This window comes from Carassius auratus, unplaced genomic scaffold (genome assembly GCF_003368295.1).
Source record: "Carassius auratus strain Wakin unplaced genomic scaffold, ASM336829v1 scaf_tig00025698, whole genome shotgun sequence".
Lineage (NCBI taxonomy): Eukaryota > Metazoa > Chordata > Actinopteri > Cypriniformes > Cyprinidae > Carassius > Carassius auratus.
This window is the reverse complement of record NW_020525450.1, coordinates 188,067-213,837: the sequence shown is the minus strand read 5'-3', so window position 1 is coordinate 213,837 and position 25,771 is coordinate 188,067. Positions and strand designations below refer to the sequence as shown.

The window sequence follows — 25,771 nt, the reverse complement described above, 5'->3', positions numbered from 1 at the left end:
CAGTCAATTAAAAATAACATCATAAAGATGTTGCAAGAAGGTTGTTATGGGAACGTTTTCGCTCAACATGCTGAGAACACCAGTTAATTAAAAATAACACCATAAACACGTTACAAGAACGTTGTTATGGGAACGTTTTCGCTCAACATTCTGAGAACATCAGTCAATTAAAAATAACATCATAAAGACGTTGCAAGAAGGTTGTTATGGGAACGTTTTCGCTCAACATTCTGAGAACATCAGTCAATTAAAAATAACATCATAAAGACGTTGCAAGAAGGTTGTTATGGGAACGTTTTCGCTCAACATTCTGAGAACATCAGTCAATTAAAAATAACACCATAAAGACGTTACAAGAACGTTGTTATGGGAACGTTTTCGCTCAACATTCTGAGAACATCAGTCAATTAAAAATAACACCATAAAGACGTTACAAGAACGTTGTTATGGGAACGTTTTCGCTCAACATTCTGAGAACATCAGTCAAGTAAAAATAACATCATAAAGACGTAACAAGAACGTTGTTATGGGAACGTTTTCCCTCAACATTATGAGAACATCAGTCAATTAAAAATAACATCATAAAGACGTTACAAGAACGTGTTATGGGAACGTTTTCCTTCAACATTCTGAGAACATCAGTCAATTAAAAATAACACCATAAAGACGTTACAAGAACGTTGTTATGGGAACGTTTTCGCTCAACATTCTGAGAACATCAGTCAAGTAAAAATAACATCATAAAGACGTAACAAGAACGTTGTTATGGGAACGTTTTCCCTCAACATTATGAGAACATCAGTCAATTAAAAATAACATCATAAAGACGTTACAAGAACGTGTTATGGGAACGTTTTCCTTCAACATTCTGAGAACACCAGTCAATTAAATATAACATCATAAAGACGTTACAAGAATGTTGTTATGAGAATGTTTTCCCTAAAGTTACGATAATGTATTTTAACTATGAAAACATTATAAGACTGTTCCAGAAACATTATGTCAGGAACGTTTTTTTCTAACATTTACATAACTTTTAGATAATGTTAGTGAAAGTTATGGGAACGTTCCCTGTTAGCTGGGTTGCTTCGTGATGCATGCCCAAGCACACAATACAGAATGTGAGGTGATGCTTTTAACTACTTTTAGATTTTGATGTAGCCAGCAATTAATGTAAAGCACCACAATGAATGATGTTGATGATGAAACATGCAGTCAGTGTCCAGTACATTATGAAAAAACATACGAGATAGATTTCTGTCCAAATTAAACATTGTCCTAAAGTGTGTCTGTTGCCGCTGTACTATGCGCAATTAAGAAAACTTAAAACTTAATGTTTGAAACATTTCTCTTTAGGAAATCCAGCAGCCAGTTCTGTTGATGCTCGTGGTTTGCAGGTCTCCATCGAAGCACTCTTCGTGAGCATTTGTCAGAAGAAGCACTACCTTTATAGACAGAATGGTATGTATTATTAAATGTAAGTGATGTAGATGGAAGTTATATTGTTTCGGTTCATTAAATGCCATGGCAGCTCTTTTTTAATACCATTGTCTTTATTATTATTATAGATCGCAACAAAATGCATCAGAAGATTACTCAGAAGATTGCCAAAGAAAAGAAGCGCTTGCTAGATGAGATCCAGAGATACAACCAACAACCTGACGGTGATCCTGTGGAAACACACTCAGTTGTACAGAAACTATCCAACAAAGCTGCAGAGAGCATGATATGGCCTTGGCAGGAACAGAACACAGGTGCTGTATTAATATTTAACTTTGTGTTTATTTAAAATGTATCAACATCAAATTAGTTTATTAATGTATGATGTTTTCATTCCTTCAGACGGTATAGACGTTCTCGCCAAGAAGAAGCTTTTTGATCAACTAATGCTGGTCTTACGACTGACAGAAGAAAAGCAGATCCTTGTGAAGGAGATGATGCAGCACTGTCAGTACCTTAAGGACTCCGCTGCAAAGGTCCAGACACTGATAGCCACCATTTCAGATTGCATAAAAACAGGAAGTAAGTGTAACTCAAACTATATGGCTTTATGCACTTTAAAATTCATAGGTCAAACTGTTTTCACATGAAAAGCAATCATGCTAGTACATAGCCTTCAAAGATTCTTTTATCCAGTTATTATTTTCCAGTTTGACTTTGTATTTAACATTTCTCTCTGATAAAATGTTTAGTGTGACGGTAATTCCATTATTCTTCATGTGTGGATTTATAGGCTATCCCAATGGATTCACAGAGGAGGCCTCCAAGGGCCTCATCAGTCTACTTAAGAGAAGACTGCATTACCTCAAACTCAAGCAGCAGACTGTAGCATGCACATACAGAGGCATTCTTCAACCAACTCCTAAGCTGGTGGAAGATGAAGGGGAAATGGAGGAAATGGACTGGCAAAGTGACCATTAGAGGTCACAGTCACACCAGATCACATATTAAGATCGATGTATGAAACATACTACACTGATAGCTACTGGCCATGTTATATACTTCAATACTGACTGTGTAAAACAATGTAGTTCCTGTCTAAATATATATCAACCATCTAGTAAACCACATGTTATACAGATGATCGGTTAGCAGGGTTGGATACAAAACAACATAGCAGTATTAATAATCAGTTATGCAATTTACCTCTTAGCAACAACGCAAACTGCAATATCATTTTAAGAAGCTCCGTGATCTGAGGCCATGCAAAGTAAATGTTATGACCATATCCATCTGATAATCAACTTTAAACAGGGATATTGAGGCTACTACATTATATATTCCAGACCATGAAGCACCATTCAGGTGATTTGGAGGAGCTAAAGCATGCCAGAATGAGCATATAAAATCCCAATATATGCCTGTGTCAATGGTACTTTCTCATCCTGAGTTTTCTGGAAATGGGGTTTGTAGTTTCCAACAGTGACAGGTGTTGGAAGGAGCAAAATGAAAACAGAAAACTGTTTGCTCTTTGTTGTAGAGATCAATAAAAATCTTTAAATAAATACAGAGGATGCAACAGAGCCAACGGTATGTGTAATGCACTCTCGTTTTTAAATACCAATAATAATTTTACAAGTACAAGAGGAGACGACTACCCATCATAGGCCAGGGGTAGGCAAGTTCGGTCCTAGAAAGCCGCAGACCTGCAGAGTTCAGCTTCAACCTTAATCAAACCCACCTGAACAAGCTCATCAATCCACTCAGGATTACTACGGTACAGACAGGTGAGGTTTTTTTCAGGGTTGGAGCTGAACTCTGCAGGACTAAGGCTCTCTAGGACGGAACTTGCCTACTCCTGTCATAGACCATAGTCTTTTAGTCTGTGTTTTTAAAAAAATGTTTTTTACCATTGTAGCAGCATTAGTATAAATAGATATTCATGTAAGCAGTGTGTGTGTGTGTGTACTTGTACAACTGTCTTTGTGAGGACCAGTTTCATTTTTAGTCCATTGGATTGAGGACCAAGAGAGTAAAATGAGTAAAATGAACGACATTTTGACCAGTCCTCACTTTCTGAGAGCCTGTAAAGGTCAGTTTGAGGGTCAAGAGATCAGGGATCAGGTTATAATGAGGATTTGGGCAGTTTAGGGTCAGGGTTCAGCTCAGACACTGAGTTGTGATGGGTAGGGTTATGATAAGGACCTAGAGATTGCATTGTGTCAATGAATGTCCTCACAAAGATAGATACAAGTGTGTGTGTGTGTGTGTGTGAGAGAGAGAGAGAGACTGTGAGTGTGTGTGTGTGTGTGTGAGAGAGAGACTGTGAGTGTGTGTGTGTGTGTGTGTGTGTGTGTGAGAGAGACTGTGAGTGTGTGTGTGTGTGTGAGAGAGAGAGTGTGTGTGTGTGTGTGAATCTGTTTACACAGTCAGAAACAAACTAAAAGCTTTATTTTATATATTGAGCCTGTGTGCTCCCTGAAACTAGACCTGAGATGGCTTGTGTCCGTGAAATTAGAAAATTTAAACTTTGTTGTATAGCTGAACCAGAGACATCGTTGGAAAGGTCGTTACCTGGGGCCTCATTTATAAAACTTTGCGTAGGATTTGCGTCAGAAGTGGCGTACGGATGAAACATAGGACGTGCGTACGCACAGAAATATTCGGATTTATAAAACTGTGCGCACGCACATCCTACGGATTTTTCCCTTAATAAATCACAATCAATTCTAAATGTAGCGCAGCTTTTGCGGCTTCATGACACGCCCATAGTTGCCCATAAATAGTCCGTGAAACGCCCACAAGTTAATATTCATTGATTGCGAAATCATGGCAAACACAGAGAGGAAATCAAAAAAACGTAACTTCACTCAATGTGAAGTAGAAGTTATCGTTGGCGAGGTGGAAAAGAGGAGAAAAATGTTGTTTGGAGGGCACAGTGTGGGCATTACTAATGCCAAAAAGGCACTTGAGTGGCAAACGGTGGCAGACGCTGTAAATGCTGTAGCCTCACAACCTCGGACTGTGGCCGAAATAAAAAAGAAATGGTTGGACATCAAAGTCGAGGCAAAAATACGTCTTGCGCTCCATCGCCAGAGTGTGTCTGCCACGGGTGGGGGAAAGGGGACACCGGAGCTGACCCCTCTTGATGAGAGACTGGCGGCAATTATTGGGGATCCCTATTAAGTGGAGTGGTGACTGAGGCGGAGGGGGACACTGACGCGCCAGATGCACCGGGTGACACAGGTAAGAGAAATAAGTAAAATGAATGCAGTCAAAGTCACATGTATGCAGGCTACACAATTACAGTTTATTAATATAGAACAATTTTATTTCAGTTGCTGGGTGTTCCAGCGGGGCCAGTGGTTACGATGCTGCAGCTGAGCAGCTGTCTGGACCCAGCGTCTCCACGGCACGCGGCTCTCAACCCTCCAGCAGTGGACGTGTCCTCACCGATGCAGTCCTTGAAATGCAGAGGGAAGTCATTAGTTCAATCAGAGAGGTGGCCAAGGAGTTGGGCGAAATCAAGACTGCACATGAGTGCAGTCAATAGCACCAATGACATTTGGGAAACCATACATAGCTGCAAATTGAGCTTTCTTGTTTGCCTGTTCACCCGCCGTGTATGGAAACTTTATGGAATTATGGGACGAAGCTATTATGCCTTTTAACACGTCTGGCATTACCCGGCTAAGGGTCGGCTGAGATATTCCTGACCTGTCAGCCAATTCCCTCTGAAAAGTGCCAGTCGCCAGGAATCCTAGTGTTGTTAGGACTTGAAGTCGGAACCGGCTCATAAGCCACTCGTCCTCGTTTGCCAGCAAGTCTTCTTGCTGTCTAAAGATGCGTTCACTCCGAATTCTTCCATTTGCCACATCTTCTAAAAGCGCAAGATCAGCCATTGTGCGTCATTACGCATTGTGATGGGACATTTTATTTCCATCCATTTAATTGCATCTGACAAGCTACAGATGTCGGTAATAATCGACGTGGAAATGGGAAATTGTTCAGCGCAAATGTAATTTCTTGTTGCTTTCTGAATGGTTGAGACACACGCCATACATTGTTTTATCAAAAATAAAACAAACTAAAGGCATATGCATGAATATCATAATTCCGTAGCTTATGAAGAAATGTTTTACTATGAAAACAACTTTCCCCAGTGGACAATTAACACATCTATCTATCTATCTATCTATCTATCTATCTATCTATCTATCTATCTATCTCCTTAATTATCTATCTATCTGTCTTTCTAATTGCAACTATATCTGCTCCGCCAGACGGACACATTGACGAGAATATCAGTTTTGTACATTATTTTGTTCTGTTAACTATATTATTTATGAGGATGAATTGCACAACATGCCAATATTGCAGAACATATTTCACTTTTCTTTTTGCAAATATGTGTTCATTTGAATTTCTGTTGTAATTTTCGTTTGATTTTGTTTGTTTGTTTCACTGCTGATCGATCAAACGGGTGTTCGTGTAGGCTGTTAATTGTAAGACTTGCTTTGTGAAGTCATGTTATTTATGAGAGGCAGTATTGTCATTTTCACTTTCACTTTCACGTGTTTCTTCCATCTGCCGACGGTGTCGCCATTTCTCATTTCACCCGTTTTTGTGCGTACGCCTGGGTCAGAGCTTGCGTGAAGGACCGCACATTTTCCCGTCAAGTTTGCTTTTTATAAATATCAATTATTGCGTAGAGAGTGGCGTACGCCTTCTTTTGTGCGTACGCAACGTTTATAAATGAGGCCCCTGGAGAGTAACATATGTTAGTATGAAGATTCTACATGGCTCCTGTTTTGAGACACTGACCTTCGATACTTCATGTCGGTACATGTTTGAAGGCTTATAATTCAGCAACACAAGGGGCTACAGATATCGAGAGCTCATGACCTGAGAACGGGGGCAGTTATCCAAATATAGATAAAATATGGGTTATAATTGGTTAAAATTGTTTGACCCCATTTAACAATTAGATATTTAAAATCTGATTACATAGGCATGTTTACCATCCCACTAAACCCACACTATACTCATATCTCCCTATTTGCAACCTCCAATTGTAAGAAAAACACTATTTAAAAAAAGAAAGAAAAAAACTACATTTCCCTAATATCCACACCATGCAGCTTGATAGAAATCAGCACTACAGTAGTAGTTCTTCTGGTTTGCAAAGTAGGGTTGTAAAAAGATAATCTACTGGATATATAAAATATCTAGTACAGCCAAAACTAATAATTGCACTACATCTATATGACCTATGTTAACAAAAAGTAGATATGTTATTTTATTTCAGATATTTTAGCCAAAACAGTACAGAGTACAAAGCGCAAACTCCGCCCACAACACAAAGCACTACCGTAATCGTATGCTACCAAAAACTGGTAAAAAAAAAAAGTTTTCTCATTTTCCAAGGAGAAATTATAAAAGGTGATAGCCTTTACATGAACATAACGTATTGTTGAGTTATCAATTTGTAATTCTGTGGAGAAATGTTGAAGATATCATTTAAAAAGCGGGTGTCTGTATACATTTGGCCAAATATGTGCAGTAAACATGTTCATTGGTTCAATAGAAAGTCAATAAAGATAAAAAAAAAAAGAAAAAGCGAGTGTCTGTGAAGATAATACTTCTGGGTGGAAGTACGTAATGCAAGCTACATGGTTTCTGGAGGAGCGTCTCGCTGCGAAAGCAACATCAATAACAACCACCACAGCAACGAACTACATCTAAAGATAATGCATTCAACGAAGAGTATGAAAACAAAATGCAACTAAGGTTATTCTTAACCACAAAGATGGCTATATACCTTGTAGGCTACTACAAAGATTAAAAAGGTTATCCATACGGAACAACAAATATATGTGACTATACTGCAAAATATAGTATATTGCATAATCCCTTTCATATATACATATGAGAAACCAGTGCTTATATTTATCAATATACTGCAATATATGCATTGACCATGTATGGCTATATATTGATACATATTAAATATTTATAAATGAAAACAAAAATAGCATTACATATAATTTTCCTTTATTCTGTATATTGCACATACCTGTTCCCATAAATGTGAATGTTTTATGTTAAAAGAGGGTAAATGCTAAAAATAGGTATTATGTCATACGTTTTGCTCAATATGAATATAGAGGGATATCTTTTTGTGTGTAAACTTTTATTATTTTGGTATTTTACAGTTTTGGGGTTACTATTGTACATACAGGCGTGATTGTGCTTGATTAAATAGCTTGAATATATGGGGCCAGAATGAGGTGAAAATGAAACTTTGTCACAGGACTAAATGAAAGATATTCATACACCCTCAAGTACTCTAGTGAAAATATCACTTCCTATTTTTCAGAGGAGCAGAAACAACAGAACTTTTATTGTGAAATGCTCATAGGAAGTGCCAGACAATGCAAACTAGTTTCTCTGGGTGGAAGGTAGTGGAAAGGCAAACTGCACAATACAACGATTGGTCTTTTGGATAATGGAAATACTGGATGTGATGAAGTCCTTCCCAACACCCAGCATAAGGAACAAATAATGAAACTGATTTATAAAACAAATACTGTTTAATTAGATTGTAATCAATTCTATGCAATACAACTTTAATGTTGTGCACATGGCCCAGTTTAAGGGACACAACATTTGTTTCTTTGCACCATCAATGAGACAACAGTATTTTCAGCAGACTTTCCTTTACGATACAGTCATTCTGGTGTTCTCCTGCGGTTCCCAAGATGGGGGCCGGGCCTTTTGGCTGAAAGTAATGGCAAAATAAAATATACACAAATTATGTATTTAATTTGTGAAATAGGTTATATATATATAAGGATAGCCTCTGACATGGTTTATAAACCCTGCTAGGCTTCTACATATTTCCCCGATAGAATGGGCTGGAGAAAGCAGAAGAGAATGGTTTAATAATTAAAATGCTCTAACGGCAAATTATTTAACATTAATTACTTATTATTTAGACTTTTCTGATAAAAAGCAACAATTTCAGCACTCTTCTCCTGATGTAGTATAGTATCAGTTTATGCACCTACAGTCGTACAGAATTTTCTCCGTATTGCTGTGCATCTTCTTTTCACGTGTCTTGGACACATATTGCACTGGGAAAATGTCCAGTGTGCTGTGATACGGGTGAGCTGTAAAGACAAATTAACTAATTAAGTAAGTACAAACTATTGCAATGTAAGCGTATAAACCCACATAAAGGGTATTGTATGCATTTCTCTTTGAAATATAAGATCTGAAGTAAATGCATCATAATTTCCCCGGATTATTCTGAAGCCCCAAATAAATGAAAAATAACAGTTTTATATTTTTATAAAAGCTATTAGATTAGGATTAGTTAAAAGAGTTTAGGACTTATTATTTAATTAATGTTGAATTAAAAATAGCATAGCATTTTTCCTACCATCATCATTGTTTTGGCTTCTTTTCCTTGTCCTTTTCGCTGAAATCTTGACAGTTGACTTCTTGTACAGAGAAACAAAGAAACGTGTAAATTGTAATAGAGGTGTGTGGCGTCTGTCTTGCAAACCAGGTGAACACTTGTGAGTACACAGTAATGCAGGACAATCTGTTGGCACTTTCTCTGATGACTTCACCATTGGGCATTGTCACATTGCATTATGACATACCGGATACCTAACTGCTGCCATACAAATAACTCCATGTTATTAAAAAGAAAGAGAAACTTGTGAAATACAATCTGACTTCTGAGTCTAATGTGGTGTGCCACTTCTTTTAGTACATGGACACATTCTTTACCATTCTGTATCTCATATTTTACATAGTCAAGGTTGTCCTTAATTCTCTGCCTCTTCTATTCTGTATTGACACTTACCTGTTTGGTGCTACTACTTTCTTCTTTGCCTCAATCTCTTTTTTCCCCATTTCCTCTGCCTGTTCTCTCTGCTTCTCTGTCTCCATCAGTGCCAGCTCTTCAAAGTCTTCCTGTTCCTCCATCTCTCGTCTCTCCACTTGGTCTTCCTGTACCTCTATCTCTCCTCGCTCACTCTCTACTCTCTCTTCCTGTTCCTCCATCTCTCGTCTCTCCACTTGGTCTTCCTGTACCTCTATCTCTCCTCTCTCACTCTCTACTCTCTCTTCCTGTTCCTCCATCTCTCGTCTCTCCACTTGGTCTTCCTGTACCTCTATCTCTCCTCTCTCACTCTCTACTCTCTCTTCCTGTTCCTCCATCTCTAGTCTCTCCACTTGGTCTTCCTGTACCTCTATCTCTCCTCTCTCACTCTCTACTCTCTCTTCCTGTTCCTCCATCTCTCGTCTCTCCACTTGGTCTTCCTGTACCTCTATCTCTCCTCGCTCACTCTCTACTCTCTCTTCCTGTTCCTCCATCTCTCGTCTCTCCACTTGGTCTTCCTGTACCTCTATCTCTCCTCTCTCACTCTCTACTCTCTCTTCCTGTTCCTCCATCTCTAGTCTCTCCACTTGGTCTTCCTGTACCTCTATCTCTCCTCTCTCACTCTCTACTCTCTCTTCCTGTTCCTCCATCTCTCGTCTCTCCACTTGGTCTTCCTGTACCTCTATCTCTCCTCGCTCACTCTCTACTCTCTCTTCCTGTTCCTCCATCTCTCGTCTCTCCACTTGGTCTTCCTGTACCTCTATCTCTCCTCTCTCACTCTCTACTCTCTCTTCCTGTTCCTCCATCTCTAGTCTCTCCACTTGGTCTTCCTGTACCTCTATCTCTCCTCGCTCACTCTCTACTCTCTCTCCCTGTGCCTCTATCTCCATCTCCTGCCTATCCCTCAACTCAGTCTCTCCTATTTTACGCTGCCCCCCATGTACTCTCTGGTCTTCATCATCTATTTCTCTTTCTGACTCATCTTCTTCTCCTGTCCTCTCTTGCTGCCCCATCTCCTCTCTTTCAGGATAACATGCTTTGATAAAAAAAAAAAATACAAAAATCAAGACTTTTAAGATGCAGTATGTGGTTTAAAATGTGAGTAATCAAAGAAATATAACAATTTTAAGACAACAAATAAGTAGAACAAATTTACCCACAATCAGCAATCTAGACTGTGTTAAAAACAAATCTCTGTAGTGACATTTTAAACCAATCCAACTGGATAGGTACACAATACAGGATCAATCTTAATAGAGAGTCATGAATGTACTGATGTTGTGATGTGACCTACCTTCTAACAAACCTTCAAATAAGCACAATATCTTCTCCAGGATCGCATGGGCTACCACTGGCAGCTCGAAGGGGCACTGGAGCTGGCCCATCCACTTTTTGTTTTGTGGTCTATACTTTCCCCATATCAGGAGGGGAAAGTACCCAAGGGCCTTCAGTTTCACCTTAACATAGAAAAACAATAAGCAAACACAAAGAGATTTCTTAGACAGGTTTACAAAGACAAGAAAGACATTATTATTATTCACACAAGCTGTCTTTAAAAAAGTTAGTATGGGGTTTTATAAGGGTGAAGGTCCTTTCTGGAGTAACTGAGGCATATGCAAATGTATCTTTCCCTGTAAGAAAATCAAACTTTCTCTCTAAAATATTCTGTACTGCCCCTGCATCAGCTGGGGCAGACTTAACATACTCTACTGCATGACCATACTGTATTTTTTTGTTGTTGTTGTTTCACATTTTACAGGAAATTACTAATTCGTCCTGTAGTTGCTGGTGTGCTGTGGCTAAATAATATTTAACCGCAAGAGATTTACATTTTATACATGTTTCACAATAATCATCTAACAGTTTTTTTGTAAAACACTTATGAATTAGGATATTTTACCTTACTTTTACAGTTTTTGCTTGACAAATGCTTCTGCCAGTCATTGACCATTTCTTTTTTAACGATCTTTAACTAATATTTTCATTAATGGTAAACGTTTGGCATCCTGTGCTGCCATGCAATTCACTTCTTTTTTTTATGTATTTTTTTACAGTGCAGTGAACCAAAAGAAAAACCTCTTAGTGTAAAGTTTGCCTTGGACACTGGGGGTGAATGAATACAAGTTGTAGGCAGGGCTAAATTATGTGTATTGTTTAAATATTTATATATGGATATATATAGCTCATTATTATCTGAAATATTGCAAATGCATTTGGGTTGATGACATTATGACACATAACTGCATGACATTACCATAGTTGCTGCTTCCTTGCACAATGTAAATACAAATCTATATTTCTGTAATTTGACAGGAACCTGAAATGCCTGACCAAAATAGAAAGACAAAATGTTTATTACCAGCAGGGCACTGTTGTCAAAAATCTTTGCCTGATTGCGGGACTTTTTGACTTTTTGTGCCCATTCCTTGGCTCTGGTCCAGAACCCTTTCATACGGGCCGTTTGCCTGGACTTCATGTCCATCAGCTTCCCACACGGAGTAAGGGAGAGAGACAAGCCAGAGCTGTATGACTCACAGGAATTAAAAAAAAACATTCTAAACTGTGGTCCAGTTGATCAGGCATTGCTTATTTTCTAGTAAATAATACCTTTGGTACCAAGTTTATGCAATTAATTGAACAGACAGACTAAATATGCAGCCGAGTCAATGCATCGGCACATTTTAATAATATTAAAGACATAGGTTGAGTATGGGTCACCATACTTGGCTGAATGTCACTTCACTTTCACTTTTTTTTTTACCAACATTCTTTAGCATATCTTAGTTTGTGTTCAGCTGAAGAAAGAAACTCATACAGGTTTGGAACAACTTGAAGGTGAGAAATTATTTTGGGTGAACTATCCCTTTAAGCTCATTATTTCAGTCATTATTGTATGCGACAGTGGAGATGTTGCCATTTTCTTAAAATATGGATAATCTAAAAGAACTGAGTGACCACAGTTGAGATTTACTGCAATACAAAGTACTGTCTGGAATAGACAGGTTCAATGTCAAATATGTAGCCTTGTAAGAGAATGTTATTAGTCAAAAATTCAATAACAACAGGTACCATTCCATCAGGTGGGAAATGTATAATTTTGAAAAATACCTACGGTGATGCAAATTTGTAGTGTACAAAACAAAACTCTTTCTGTCTTTTGTATGATGAACTTAATGTCTCCACTGCAAACTCCTGTTTTATTGTCACTATTGCATGGACAAGAAATAAGGAGATATTTAATGCCAATAAAGTTTATTTTAATTTACACTTAATGACTCTGGCTTTAAAGGTGCCATATGCAGAAATTGAGGTAAAAATATCCATAACATGACCTACACGCATCAAAAGAATGAGAAGAAATAAGGGCGATGATGTCATTAAAAAAATGTCAAGTTATAGTGCTGCAGAGATATCAACCTTAATTAGCATTAGCATTACTAGCCCCGGCCCGGCAGGTGTTGTAATACCAGTTTCGGCCATGGGAGGCGATATGTGGGCGACATAACCACCAGCCAACCTGCAATACACGAATAACTAGCAGGGCGTACCTAAACCTGATGTCAATCGTGTGGAAAGTACAGCCCACTACTTTCAGTTCAGGGAATAGAGCGGAAGGATAGCTGCAGCCCTTGGCAAGAGACCAACACCCGCTACAGGGAAACAACGCGCTCAGAATCATAAATCAAATCCGATAAGAATACCAGAGTAAACATCGGCACTGCTTTTAATCGCTGGAGACAACTGATGGACCTGAAAGAAATGAGGTTCGACTCAGAACTTGCAAGTTAGATGCTGTTAGTATTTCGCTAGAAGTTTGTTTTATATGTTTGTGTATTTGTTTTCGGGAAGTTATAACATAGAAATGTATCGAAGGCTGTTCGATAAACGTGCTAATGTTAGCAATGGCTAACCGTAGCTGCGTTTGATAATTAGCTAGCTATAACTTAACGTTACCCATTTTATTATATAGGGCTGTGCATGTCTTTACTTATGTACATCTCATCAGTAAAGACGCTCCTGTAATTAGGAGTATATCTCCAGTACGTGTGTTCAGATCAGGATTGCCAGGTTTTCACAACAAATCCTGCCCAGTTGCTTCTCAAAACTAGCCCAATCTCGCTTCCAGAAGATTCCCCGATAAAACATTGCTTCCCGGGGTTAAAATATAGGTTTTTTAGCAGGGTTGCCTTGGTATAATTTGCATTTTAGGGGCTAAATATCACGTTATTTGTATTGGGGTTGCTGTGACCAGCGGACATGAAAAACAACCACCACAGACTTGGCAACACTGGTTGGCATTTACTACACGGAGCCGTAATTCACTGACAATCTACACAACATCGATGTTAAAATCGCAGGCGATTCTTTGTCGATTTCGAAAGCGATTTTGTGTTAGTTGTCGGTAGACTAAGGCTCTGTGCAGTTACTGCTGCTCCACCTGAACCAGTGTTGCCAAGTCTGCGGTTGTTTTTCATGTCCATGGTTTGAAGCAATCCCAATACCAATAATGTGATATTTACCCCCTAAAATGCAAATTTTACCAGGGAAACCCTTCCCAAAAATTTATTTTTTAACCCCGGGAAGCAATTTTTATCGGGGAACCTCCCGGAAACGCGATTGGGCTAGTTTTGGACTAGTTTTAAGAAGCAACCTGGCAGGGTTTGTTGTGAAAACCTGGCAACCCTGATCTGAACGCACATGCTGGAGATATACTTCTAATTACAGGAGCGTCTTTACTGATGAGAGGTGCATGAAAATCGCATTCGATTTTTTGCACAGCCCTATGTATCATAACTAACCTGCTCTGTCTAGTCTGTTGGTCTCCGTGTCCTCTTTGCTTTGTGGTTTTTCTGTGCGTGAAAAAATTGATGTGTGGCGTCAAAGCGTGTGAAAAGAGTCAATTGCGTGTGTCTCACGGTGAATGCTTGAGAGTTGGCACATTAGTTCTCAAGCAGAATAAAGGACAGGTTGATTATTGCTGTTTAGCGTTTGTATTAATCTATGATGTGTCCCTGTTTGCCTACAGGGACATAAAAAAATTAATTAAAAGTGATACGGGGACCAAGGTGTATGAGATTGTTCATTTTAAGTAAAGGATCCTAATATTTCGTCCACAACAATATTTAATGAGGTTATAACTCCTTGTGGTTAGTCTGCACGAGATCAACAAGCTTGTTTGCTTTGCGGGCGCTTTAAATACAAAATAAGCATTCGATCTACGTTAGAGCGTCTGAGCGCTCACAAATCTTTCTGCAGCGTCATGAGCAGAGTGGCAAGAGCGATTTTTGACGCTCTAGACGCCGGCGGTGTGAACGCACAGTTAGGCTTCAGCTATGGCTGTAGTGTTGTTGTGAAAGTAGGGGCGGTGCACAGAGACTATGCCGTTTCTCGTTTGTTACTCTAGAGTAGACCAATTCACTTTATTGAGGCATACTGCCCCCATCTGGTATGGAATGTGGAGTATGACTTGATTTTTTTTGTCAAACATTACAGATGGCACCTTTAATGCATGAAAATTGTGGTTAGCAGTTAGACAGTTCAATAGCCTATTGTACATTATTTACCTTAGTGCATCTTCTTTTGGCACAATTGAACTTTTCCATGCAATGGGTGCACTGTCGAAGAGTTGATCCACCTGGCATTTTAACTACAAACAAAACAACAATAAATTACAATTATCGACATGCCACGTAAAGAAATATTTAATTCTGTGGGAGGACCTGATGTGAGCCTATCCTATGCCTTTCCAATGTCACTATAAAGATTTTTGTCTTTATTTTTCACCATGGATAAATTGTGTTGGATCTAGGGATGGGTAGAACAAGTAATAGAACACATCAGACAAACTGCATATTAACTTAAAGGGGGGGAGGGGGGTGAAATGCTCGTTTTCACTCAATATCCTGTTAATCTTGAGTACCTATAAAGTAGTACTGCATCCTTCATAACTCCAAAAAGTCTTCAGTTTTATTATATTCATAAGAGAAAGATAGTCTGTACCGATTTTTCCCAGAAAAACAAGAGCGCCTGGAAGCGTGACGTGTGGGCGGAGCTAAAGAATCACGAACGCCTATAGGCTTTTGCGTTGAGAGCATGTGGAAACTGTGACATTACCATGAGGAAAAAACCATCATCCAAAACAAACCATGGCTAACAGTCAGATTCAGCCGTTTATTTCTGATCCAGAATCAGATCCCGAGGCTGAAACTGAACGAGAGCAGCAGCAGCAACGACTACAGCAGGACGGCTCTATGTGGTTTATGTATTGAAACTGTATATATTTGCTTAGCGGTGTAACACTAATGAGCTGATGGTATTTTAGCCATCTGTTCCATACTAGTGAATCCTGACTCTTAACACATTCGGAGCTCAAAAGACCAGAACGTGAGTAAACAAGGACCTTCGTTGTTTACATAATTCACCATTTTGGCCGCCCTGAAGTCGGCCACATCCTGCCTTAAGTGACAGTTATTTACAACAAGAAATTCCAGAGTCACGTGGGCGAGCCTCAAAGGAGACACTGAACCAACCACAATCCAACATACACAAAAAGAAACCTTTCGTAAAGTTCCTTACTTTTGTAAGTCCTTATTAACATGTATTTTTAAGGATTGTGTATTGCATAAAAATGGTTAATCCTGGGTAAATGGTTAAAGTGCTGACTTATGAGTGGAAATGTTCTCCTCAGCCTAACTCTTTCTCAAATAGTCATGTGTATGTAACCCCCACCTTTGCAGGTCGTAAAACTTTATGACCACCCTGGACAACAGGAGAGGAGAGATGCCAAATCACTGGTTTCTTTTCCCCAATGCATTCTATGGAATGTATTCATTACCTTTTTGTTTTTATGTTTTATAAATGTATTACGTATTCCTTTTTGGTACATTAGATGTTTCCCATATAAATTTGGACTATCTGCAGTGTTATCATGTGTTAATCAAATCTTTAAATGTGTGTAATTCTGCATTTGAATGTAACTTCATGTTTGATCATTTATATATATATTATGTTTAGTATTGTTCTAATCGTCATGCTATGACAGACCCCAAATCCGTCGTCAAACTGGGCCTTGTTTGTAAAACAAGCATCTTTGAAATGCAGGGAACAAACACAAACACTTGCACAACTTTGTTGATGCTCTGTAAAAATAAACTTCATCCACTGGTCCCTTAATGTTTTTTTTTTTTGGTAATCTGTGCAGGGTTGTCTTGCCCTGGCAACCAAAAACACACTCCTTTTGTGACATTTCGCGACTCTCTCACTCAGACCCCTGGGGGCTCATGTAGGCTATGGCTAACCATGCCACTTTAGCTAAAGACGTTAGCAAATACTAACTCAGTCTAATGATTTGTAGTGTTGTCATCAGCCATGTCTAAAAGCTGAAGAACCATGTCAAAACAATAAAGAAACTGCTTTTTATTTATTTCAAACTGCAACAGGCATACAGTAGAAGTTAGCTTACGCTAATGTCAATGGTAGGATACCAGATGTGCTAATTAAGGGAGCAGCCCACGGTTCCATTAACACCTCATTTTTAATGCATTACGCTGCCATTTCGACACATGTCCCCACGTAATAGAAACACTGAAATAATTAAAACAATATAGTTAACACCGTGATCTCATTACAAAAAAAAAAAAAAACCCTGTAAACTTACCTGTTTGAAGTTTTAACCGGACGCGCATCAGCTGCAGGTGAAAAGACGAAGTGAGCCTCCCTGGTAACGTCACCGCAGTTGAAGGTGATGCGCGTGGTATTTAGACGCATCTGCTCTCCACTGAATTTAATGGGAAGGATTGGCGTATCATATGCATGCAAAATTGGAATTTGGCGTACGCATTACATGCAATTTGATAGTGTAAAGTCGTGTTATTTATACGCAGATAGGTGAGAACGGGTTGCAACAAGGAGATTGAAGAAGTCATTGAAGCGGGGGAGAAACATCAGGTCAAAACAGAAGAGATATCCTGGAGATATCACTTGCTTTTTCACTGTGGAAAGAGTTTCTCATGTGTTGTAGAAAAATGTATATTTTACTCTTTCTTATTTACTTTCTTAGACATTTAGTGGGTTTTCATATATTTTTGTTTTTCCTTTTGATTTAACTTGTATTTCTCTCTCAGTATGTATGTTTGTCACCTGAAATGCAACGAAGACATCACACAGTGAAACAAAGAGCCTTTGAAGTCTTTAGTGTGGGTAATTTACTCAGGAAAGATCAGAGGGGTTATCCATAAATAAAGACCTTTGACCTCGCGGGTGTGAAGATAATAAAAGCCCAGGGGGTTAGGAGGACCATTGTGTTTTCTGAAAACAGCTAGTTTTGGTTTACGGGGTTAAGTGGAAATTTACAGAGAAGGAGCCTTGTAAGAAGTGGGGGTGATAACAGTATAATAAGGCTGTCTGTTTTCAGTGTGATTCAGGTCTGTTGTGTTTCAGGGTAGCTGCTGAAACAGTGAACGCACCTCTTTAAGGAAAATAAACTTCTTTCCTTAAATATAATTTGATTCCTTGTCTCTTACACTGAGATGCTATTTGTTAGTAATTGCTTTTGCCACAACACATGCAAGCGAAATCTTGAGCTTGAGATAATATTTAATTTTGGAGGGAGCCATATACATGTGATGAGTGCGAGAAGATTTTTACAATAAAAGGAAACCTTAATGTACACAAGAAAATCCACACTATAGAGAAACCATATGCATGTTATCAGTGTGGGAAGAGTTTCACACATAAAGTACCTTTTAATGATCACATGAAAATCAACACTGGAGAGAAGCTGCACACATGTGGTCAGTGTGGGAAGAGATTCCCACATAAAAGAAACCTTAATTTACACAAGAAAATCCACACTGGAGAGAAACCGCAAACCTGTGCTCAATGTGGGAAGAGTTACGCACAAAAAGGAGGCCTTAGAGAAAACATGAAAATCCACAGTGGAGAAAAGCCACACACATGGGATCAATGTGGGAAGAGTTTCATAAGATCAGGCGTTTTTAAAGTACTTCTGCTTTCTCATTCTAGAGAAAGGCTATATAGCTGTGGTTTATGTGGTAAATAGTTTTTTAGGGCAGATTTCCTGAAGGATCACCTTAAAGGTCCCCTTCTTCGTGATCCCATGTTTTAAACTTTAGTTAGTGTGTAATGTTGTTGTTAGAGTATAAATAATATCTGTAAAATTCTAAAGCTCAAAGTTCAATGCCAAGCGAGATATTTGATTTAACAGAATTCGCCTAAAAAAACGACCCGTTTGGACTACATCCCTCTAGTTCCTGCAGTAATGACGTCACTAAACAGGTTTTTTGACTAACCTCCGCCCACAAGAATACACAAATAGGGGGGCGTGGCCTTGTTGTGCTCCGATGGAGAAGAAGGAAGAGCTGTTTGTGTTTGTCGCCATGTCGTTGAAACACTGTTATCACAAAAGGAAAGTTCAAATATGGTTTAAGTTAAAACATATTTACATTATATACAGTACTTGAGAAATAAACAGTTGAAGGGGTAAAAACATTATTTTCTCAAAATTCATTGTGAATTTTATTTTAAAGTGGAAGAGCAAGCTGAGACTGTAGTTGCCATTGTATACATTAAAAAGTGGCAGCCATGCTGATGTTCATTGTTATACTGCAATGTTTTAATGAGTAAATTTGTTAGATTGAAAAGTGTGTCCTGGTCATCATTTAAAGCTTCTACTGCTGTTCTCTACATCACTTGAAATTTAGCTCACGTGCCTTGCATTTATCTCAATTTTTGCTGTGACAACTAAATTGAAACAAGTGGAGGAGGTCTCAATACATTGTGCATTATTTCATAACCTAAAAGCAATCAAAAAAGGTGTACATGTTAGTAGATTCAGGATAAGGGCTAACCTTGTGATAATGGCGCAGACATGCCTGGAGGTTTCTCAACAAGTTGACTAGCATTCAGCAGTCCTGCAGAACCTGTTATAAAATGTAATTTACTCCATTAAATACATATAAACAAACAAAAAAATGAGTACAAGTATTACAGAGTGAGTTTGGTTAACTTGCAATGTTCAAATTAGATGAAGAGAATGTTTACTCTCCTGTGTCTCTTTCTCCCAATAATAATAATGAGATTTCTTATGTTTTTGCCTCTTCCACTGAAACTTAAATCCATGGGACTGAATTTTACTTGGCGTGTGCAGTCAGTCTGCTTTCATCCAAACTTTTGCAGAATGCAGACCAAACCAGAAAACGTTCAAAAATCGAATTGGCAAACTAAACATACTAAAGCCTACACCATCTTTGTGACCACATTTCAGCCCACCTGTAAAATGCAAACCAACTGTGTGTGCAGTCTTTTTGCGTGAGCGGTTAATTGCCATCGTCATGTCGGTAGGAATAACCAACCAATGGGGATCACAGTAGGGAGACCAACTGCCTTTGAGTGAAACCAAAACGAGTCAATGAACATTGGTGTGCGGGCTTTGCATTCCATGCCCCGCCTGCCAGTGCGGGTAAAAATCCCTAGCGTGATCCCAATTCATTGGTAACTCCTTCAAACGTGACATCATACGCAACCACAGATGTTTTCTTGTAATTCAGACACAAATTTACATCCCCTCGAATTATGTCTGAAATACAAGAAAACAGTAAGAGATTACACAGTTACTGACTTGACGGTGAAATGACAATTGGTTAGGGATACATCAAAGCAAATTGTTTCACTGTTAAAAGTTTAACCATCTGGTGACAATAAATAAGTACCTGAAGCTTCAAAAGGTTGTGTTGTTCTTTTCATCTCTGTAGAATCTGTAATAAAGTTTAACGTGTCATGTGATTTCATAAAACAAATTCAAGAAAATCACACGGTACTTTCCAGTCTGTGGATATGTGAGATTTCCTTCATCGACCTCACTTTCTGCATCGACCTCACTCTCTGCACTTGATTCGGTCAACTGTAGGTGATCTAAGAAAATAAATTATTTTACCTTGATGAATAATGAGATTCAAGTGCTATAGATTGCCTACATACAATGCGTGTTCCATTTTGCTAAAACACATTTGCTACAGTTTTAATTTTTTCCTTCACTTTAAATGGCATTACCGCATGGGCCAGTATGAGATTCAGGAAGTATGATAATCTTTTAAATGGACACAATACATTTAATTTTTAAGAAAAACAGACAAAATGTATGCCAGGAAAAATAAAGCCTTTAATTTATAATATTCTTCATATTAAATGTAAATATCAAATCAATAACATGACTTAATTTAATTAATTTTGTGTAAAAGCAGCTCATACTTTGGAAAAGGTATCACAGAAAATTTTAGTGGTTTTGAAACCTTGACTGTTTAAAACCTCTGTATGCCTTGAAACTGCTAACCAGCCCACGCCTATCTTCAATTTCAATCTCCTCAAGTGTTTTGCCTTGAAGGTTTCTGAGAGACCCTTTCTCCATGGCAAGCAGTAATTTACAGATTTTGGCCAGCTGGGTAGTAGCTTCTGGAAGTCGGTAAAATTCACGATGAACAGGAATATCATGCCCAAGGAAGTCAGCAACTTGGTCTAACTCATGATTCTTGAGATTCAAGATCTGTGACAAAGTTGCGACATGTTTCCGTAATAGCGTGGACCTGAGGAGCTCAGGGTTTTCAGCCCCACATTCACTCGCATAGAGCCTCAAACAGTCCTGTCCTCTGTAGGGAGTCAGACAATGAGGTCTGGCAAACAGTAACAGGTTTTCTGCCAGAACACCACAGTCTTTTCTTTTCTCTATTAGGCGTGTTATTGCCGTCACCATATCTGGTGAAAGTAACACTGCAACTTTCCGGCCTCTTTTACCCCTTAATTCAACACGACTGAAGTGTTGACAAAGGTGAAGTTCAAATAGTGTCAGTCCAAAAGCGACATCCTTGTGCAGGGCACTTGTGTCTCTCTCCAGAAAACCATTCAGCGTCATCTTTGAAACTTCTCCCCCTCTTCTCCTATTAAAAAGTATTACATTTGCCATGGTTGCTTTACAAAGTTCACTATATGATTTTGGTGAACTGTGGTCATCCAAGTCCTTCAATGCTTGTTCTGTAGACTTCTCCAGATGTCTATGAAGACACTGAACATCTTTGGTAAAAGGAAGAGTGGAAGGCTTGTTAAAGTGGCGCTCATTTAGCGTAGTTAAAGCAGTGTGGGAGATGAGTTCTGACCACTTTGTAGCATAGAGGGTTTTAAAACTCTGGGTTGACTTTATCAGGTTACTGTCTTCTGCCATCAGGGCTCTACAATGTAAAATGTCACTGACTTTCTGGAGTGAGTGACCCAACTTTAATGCAAGGCTTGGAGTACGGTAGCAGTGCTTTTCGTCATCGTACCCAGACACTTTCTTAACAGCTTTGATCACCACATCAAAATTTGCTGGTCTCACAGCATCTTCAAGAGTTTGTATTGAGAATTCCTTGCGAAGCGTAAGCAGAAGTCTTCCACTTTCTCTGAGTGTCTGGTGAATATAGTCATATTTGGTGGGATCCTGTGCATGTTTATTAAAAAATGACTGGGCCAGCTGAAGAATAGAATAGTCACTTCGCACAGTAGCAGTTATCTCATCATCTTTCATGACAGCTAAAATCTTCCAAACACCTGGGGATATTTGCTGAGAAAGAGCTGACTCATTCATAGAGGCCAAAGACAATACCTTTTTTCTTCCAATCTCTGAATTGGCTTCTACTGGTTTTGAAGAACATTTCTACACATGTCGCCACAGATCTCTTCGGAGATATAATGCCTTGCACTACATGCAGTGAATATAGTCTTTTGCATTGTAGTTTGTCTTTGCTGTGCGTCTTAGTTTTAAGGATCCAACTCCACTTGCTAAGACCTCCGAGTTATGAATGTGGTTTCCCTTGTTGCGTAGCTTTATAAGCATTTTCTGGCGCTGTTTGGACTTCTTGGGAAAACTTAAAACTTGAGCAACATCTGCATGAGTTTTCTCATGACGTTTTAGGTGACGTGTAAACTTTGTCTGTAGTTTTCCACAAATGTAGCAGTAAGTTTTATTTTTGAGAGAGGAGGATGTGTTTGAGATCTGTTCAGCCCCAGCATCAGTGCTATCATCAACAATTATGCCTTCAGCATTTCCTACTTTGGCAGTATCTCCCGATACTTCAAGCTGACTTGATTCTGCAGCTCCAGAAACAGACTCTCTCTCTGCCTCTACAAAAGTTTCTTGGTGGTGTGTTTTTCTGGAAATAGAATTGCTGGCGCACCCCTCAAAATTCTGTAATTCTAAAGCCCCTTTCACACTGCACATCGGACCCACAATATTCCCGTAACATTGCCTGGTCGCCTTCTGTGTGAAAGCAACCACGTCCCGGAATTGATTACCGAATCGAACCCGGGTCGGGGACATAGTGACATTGCGGTAATCGATCCGGAACGAGCGCTGTGTGAACAAAAGCCAGATCTAATTCCGTATCGAAGTGATGACGCGCGTTATCGTGCGACTTTTTTACCGGCTGTTTTGAAGGAAGATCAACATTTGCGACGAAAACATATGTGCAAACTGTAATGAAGCAGAGATCAGTTAGTTCCTCACTTTCCGCGCTGACGCAGAGATCGTTTGCTTGCTTCAGTGAAAGTATAACGTTCCAAGCGTTGTCGACTCGTACATTACACGTCACGCGCTGATGTCACGTTTCGTTACGGGATCTTCACGGGTTGTGTGTGAAAGCACGCACATATACCGGGTCATCACTGGCAGTGTGAAAGTGCCAAATCTAGCGACCAGGGAACAATTACAGGAACACTTTACCCCTGTATTTGCTGGAATGGCAGTGTGAAAGGGGCTTAAATGTTGACTGCGACTGATTTTTAAAGGCTGTGCTATGCTGTCCCATGAGCTGTTCGAATCCGCTGTGGAATCAGGCACATATTCCTCTTCTGATGATGCAACCTCACTTGAACATTGTTCTTCACAAACCTGATAATGATTAAAAAATACATTTATATTTTGTGTACTTGGAAAGCATTTCACTGATAATAATTCTACTAAAACACATACTACTGGAAGAAGTTCAGTGATGTTCACCTTGTGCTTAACATAGCACTTTTTGTGCCAGGACTCATAGCAAACTAGACAGAGAAAATTAATAATTAATAAATAAAAGGAAGATCATAATGTTCATAAGTTCATAATGTCATGGTAAGTACTTAAAAAGTGAGTGCAGCTGCAAATGGCTCATCGTGAACATATAGCAGAGTTACACATGGAGCAGTTTTTAAAGTGTTCCTGTGTCAATCATGTTCAAAAGATATGGATGGATCCCCCCTTCCATTCTCAAAAAATACCTTTACACCTCACCCCTGACCATTTCAGAGGTGAAAAGGGTCCTACACATGACACATTTTTCTAAACTTGACATTTCTTCAGGGACAAGATCATTAACACAGTCCTGTTGATCAAAAAAACAAAAGATAAGAATTTGATCCTAACTGACACTTGTGTGGTGTAGAATATCAAAACCAATGAATTGTTTTTATTCTGTTCCTTCTTTGAAAATAAATGTTTTTTTATTATCCCTGTAATGAATGAAATTGTTTAGAAATTAACTTTTAAATCTTTATAACTTTTTTTGCATAGTAATTATACTTTTATAATATATGGATCACGGTTCAGTATGTGCCTCGGTTTTAAATTCACGGTTCGGTTTATTTTTCAGTACAGTAGGGGAAAGAAATGCAAACAACTGCAGGTTGTTTATTACTATAAACTTTTTTTTAAACAATTTGCTTACACTTTAAGAGACTTTTTAATAAAATATAATATATAAAATACAAAAAAAAATAAAACTGCTTTTTTTTTTTTTTACTGCTGCTCAGATTCGCTCAACTTATGTTTTTTGTCAAAAAAATGAACTTGTCCACATTGTCTATGGAAAGAGCAGATTTGCTGGCAGGTACATTGTCTCCAGCTGTAGAAAATACCCTCCCGCTAGAGACTAAGGTAGCAGGTACAGCTAGCGAGAGGCTGGGCTAAAGCATGCCGTGTATGTTGTTGTACAGCGTGCGGTGTGTGATTTATTTTCAGTGGAAATCCCGCCCTGCAGTCAATTTCATTGGTTTAGGTTCAAGTTCAAGTTCAAGTTCAAGTCTGCTTTATTGTCAATTTCCACATGTACAGTACATACATACAGAGAATCGAAATTGCGTTACTCTCAGACCCCGGTGCATACAGATAACATTAACATTAAAGCCTAAAAAAAATAACTAGATCAAATATAAAATGTAGATACAATTATACAATAAGGGAATTATAAAAAAAAGACATATAATAAAAATAAAAGTTAAAGATAAAGTTAAATAAAGCAGCGCAAGGTAAATGACAGATATAGTGCAAATCAATGAAGTGAACAACAGTGCAGTTAAAAGATTTTTTAGTGCAAAAAAAAATCACTTATTAAAAATATCTTAAGTCTGATTAAAGTGACAAGTGACAAGTGACCAGGAGCAGTTATTTAACTGACTGATGAGGTAGTTCCATGCCGAATGAGGAAGTGAGCGGTGAGTGAGCAGACCAATGCTGCACAAGTGACTCGGGCATGTCATCATATAGTTAGAGTTGGGGGGTGGGGTCATAGTTCAGTGGTGCCTGGGGAAAAAGAGGGGAGGGGAGGGGGGGCAGGTTCGGGAGGGAGTTCAGCTTCCTGACAGCCTGGTGGATGAAGCTGTCCTTCAGTCTGCTGGTCCTGGCCTGGAGACTCCGCAGTCTCCTCCCTGATGGTAGCAGGCTGAAGAAGCTGTGTGATGGGTGGGATCACCTGTGATGCAGAGGGCTTTGCGGGTGAGACGTGTTCCATAAATGTCCTGGAGGGAGGGTAGAGAGACTCCAATGATCTTCTCAGCTGCTCTCACTATGCGTTGTAGAGTCTTTCGGCAGGACGCGTTGCAGGCGCCATACCACACAGTGATGCAGCTCGACAGGATGCTCTCGATGGTCCCTCTGTAGAATGTGTACATGATGGGGGGTGGGGCTCTGGCTCTCCTCAGTTTGCGGAGGAAGTAGAGACACTGTTGTGATTTCTTGGCCAGTGCTGCGGTGTTTTCAGTCCAGGAGAGGTCCTCTGTGATGTGCACACCCAGGAACTTGGTGCTGCTCACGCATCGTTGATGGTCAGAGGAACGTGCTGAGTGTGTGCTCTCCTGAAGTCTACAACAATCTCCTTCGTCTTCTCCACATTCAGAGAGAGATTGTTGTCACTGCACCACCCAGCCAGGCGGCTCACCTCACTCCTGTAGTTTGTCTCGTCTTTGTTGCTAATGAGACCCACCACCGTCGTGTCATCTGCAAACTTAATGAAGAGGTTGGAGCTGTGTGACGGTGTGCAGTCATGTGTCAGCAGAGTGAAGAGGAGGGGGCTCAGCACACATCCTTGGGGGGCCCCAGTGTTCAGTGTGATGGTGCTGGATGTGTTGCTGCCGACC

The 25,771-nt window shown here is 39.3% G+C and overlaps 1 protein-coding gene and 1 long non-coding RNA gene across 2 annotated transcripts; both read right to left on the bottom strand.

The window, feature by feature from the left end:
- Window positions 1–7,520: 7,520 nt before the first annotated feature.
- Window positions 7,521–12,029, bottom strand: LOC113078422 (trichohyalin-like). Its single transcript, XM_026250753.1, has 6 exons — window positions 11,694–12,029; window positions 10,629–10,791; window positions 9,317–10,370; window positions 8,885–8,946; window positions 8,511–8,612; window positions 7,521–8,221 (listed from the first exon to the last, which is right to left on the bottom strand). The coding sequence occupies exons 1-6, from the start codon at window positions 11,886–11,888 to the stop codon at window positions 8,172–8,174; spliced, it is 1,626 nt and encodes a 541-aa protein (XP_026106538.1). The 5' UTR covers window positions 11,889–12,029; the 3' UTR covers window positions 7,521–8,171.
- A 146-nt stretch (window positions 12,030–12,175) lies between these two features.
- On the bottom strand, window positions 12,176–18,085 carry LOC113078425 (uncharacterized). The gene is made up of 3 exons (XR_003281500.1): window positions 16,992–18,085; window positions 14,899–14,981; window positions 12,176–12,540 (listed from the first exon to the last, which is right to left on the bottom strand). It is a non-coding gene; the product is annotated as an uncharacterized LOC113078425 (long non-coding RNA).
- Window positions 18,086–25,771: the final 7,686 nt, after the last annotated feature.

What these genes read in the sequence shown, in the direction of transcription:
- LOC113078422 (XM_026250753.1), bottom strand. Translation starts at nt 11,888, where the DNA reads ATGTTTTTTTTTAATTCCTGTGAGTCATACAGCTCTGGCTTGTCTCTC. An exon ending in ATTTGAAGGTTTGTTAGAAG is followed by an intron (nt 10,371 to 10,628) that starts GTAGGTCACATC and finishes TTTTTATCAAAG; the next exon opens with CATGTTATCCTGAAAGAGAG. An exon ending in GGAGAAAATTCTGTACGACT is followed by an intron (nt 8,222 to 8,510) that starts GTAGGTGCATAA and finishes CATTACTTTCAG; the next exon opens with CCAAAAGGCCCGGCCCCCAT.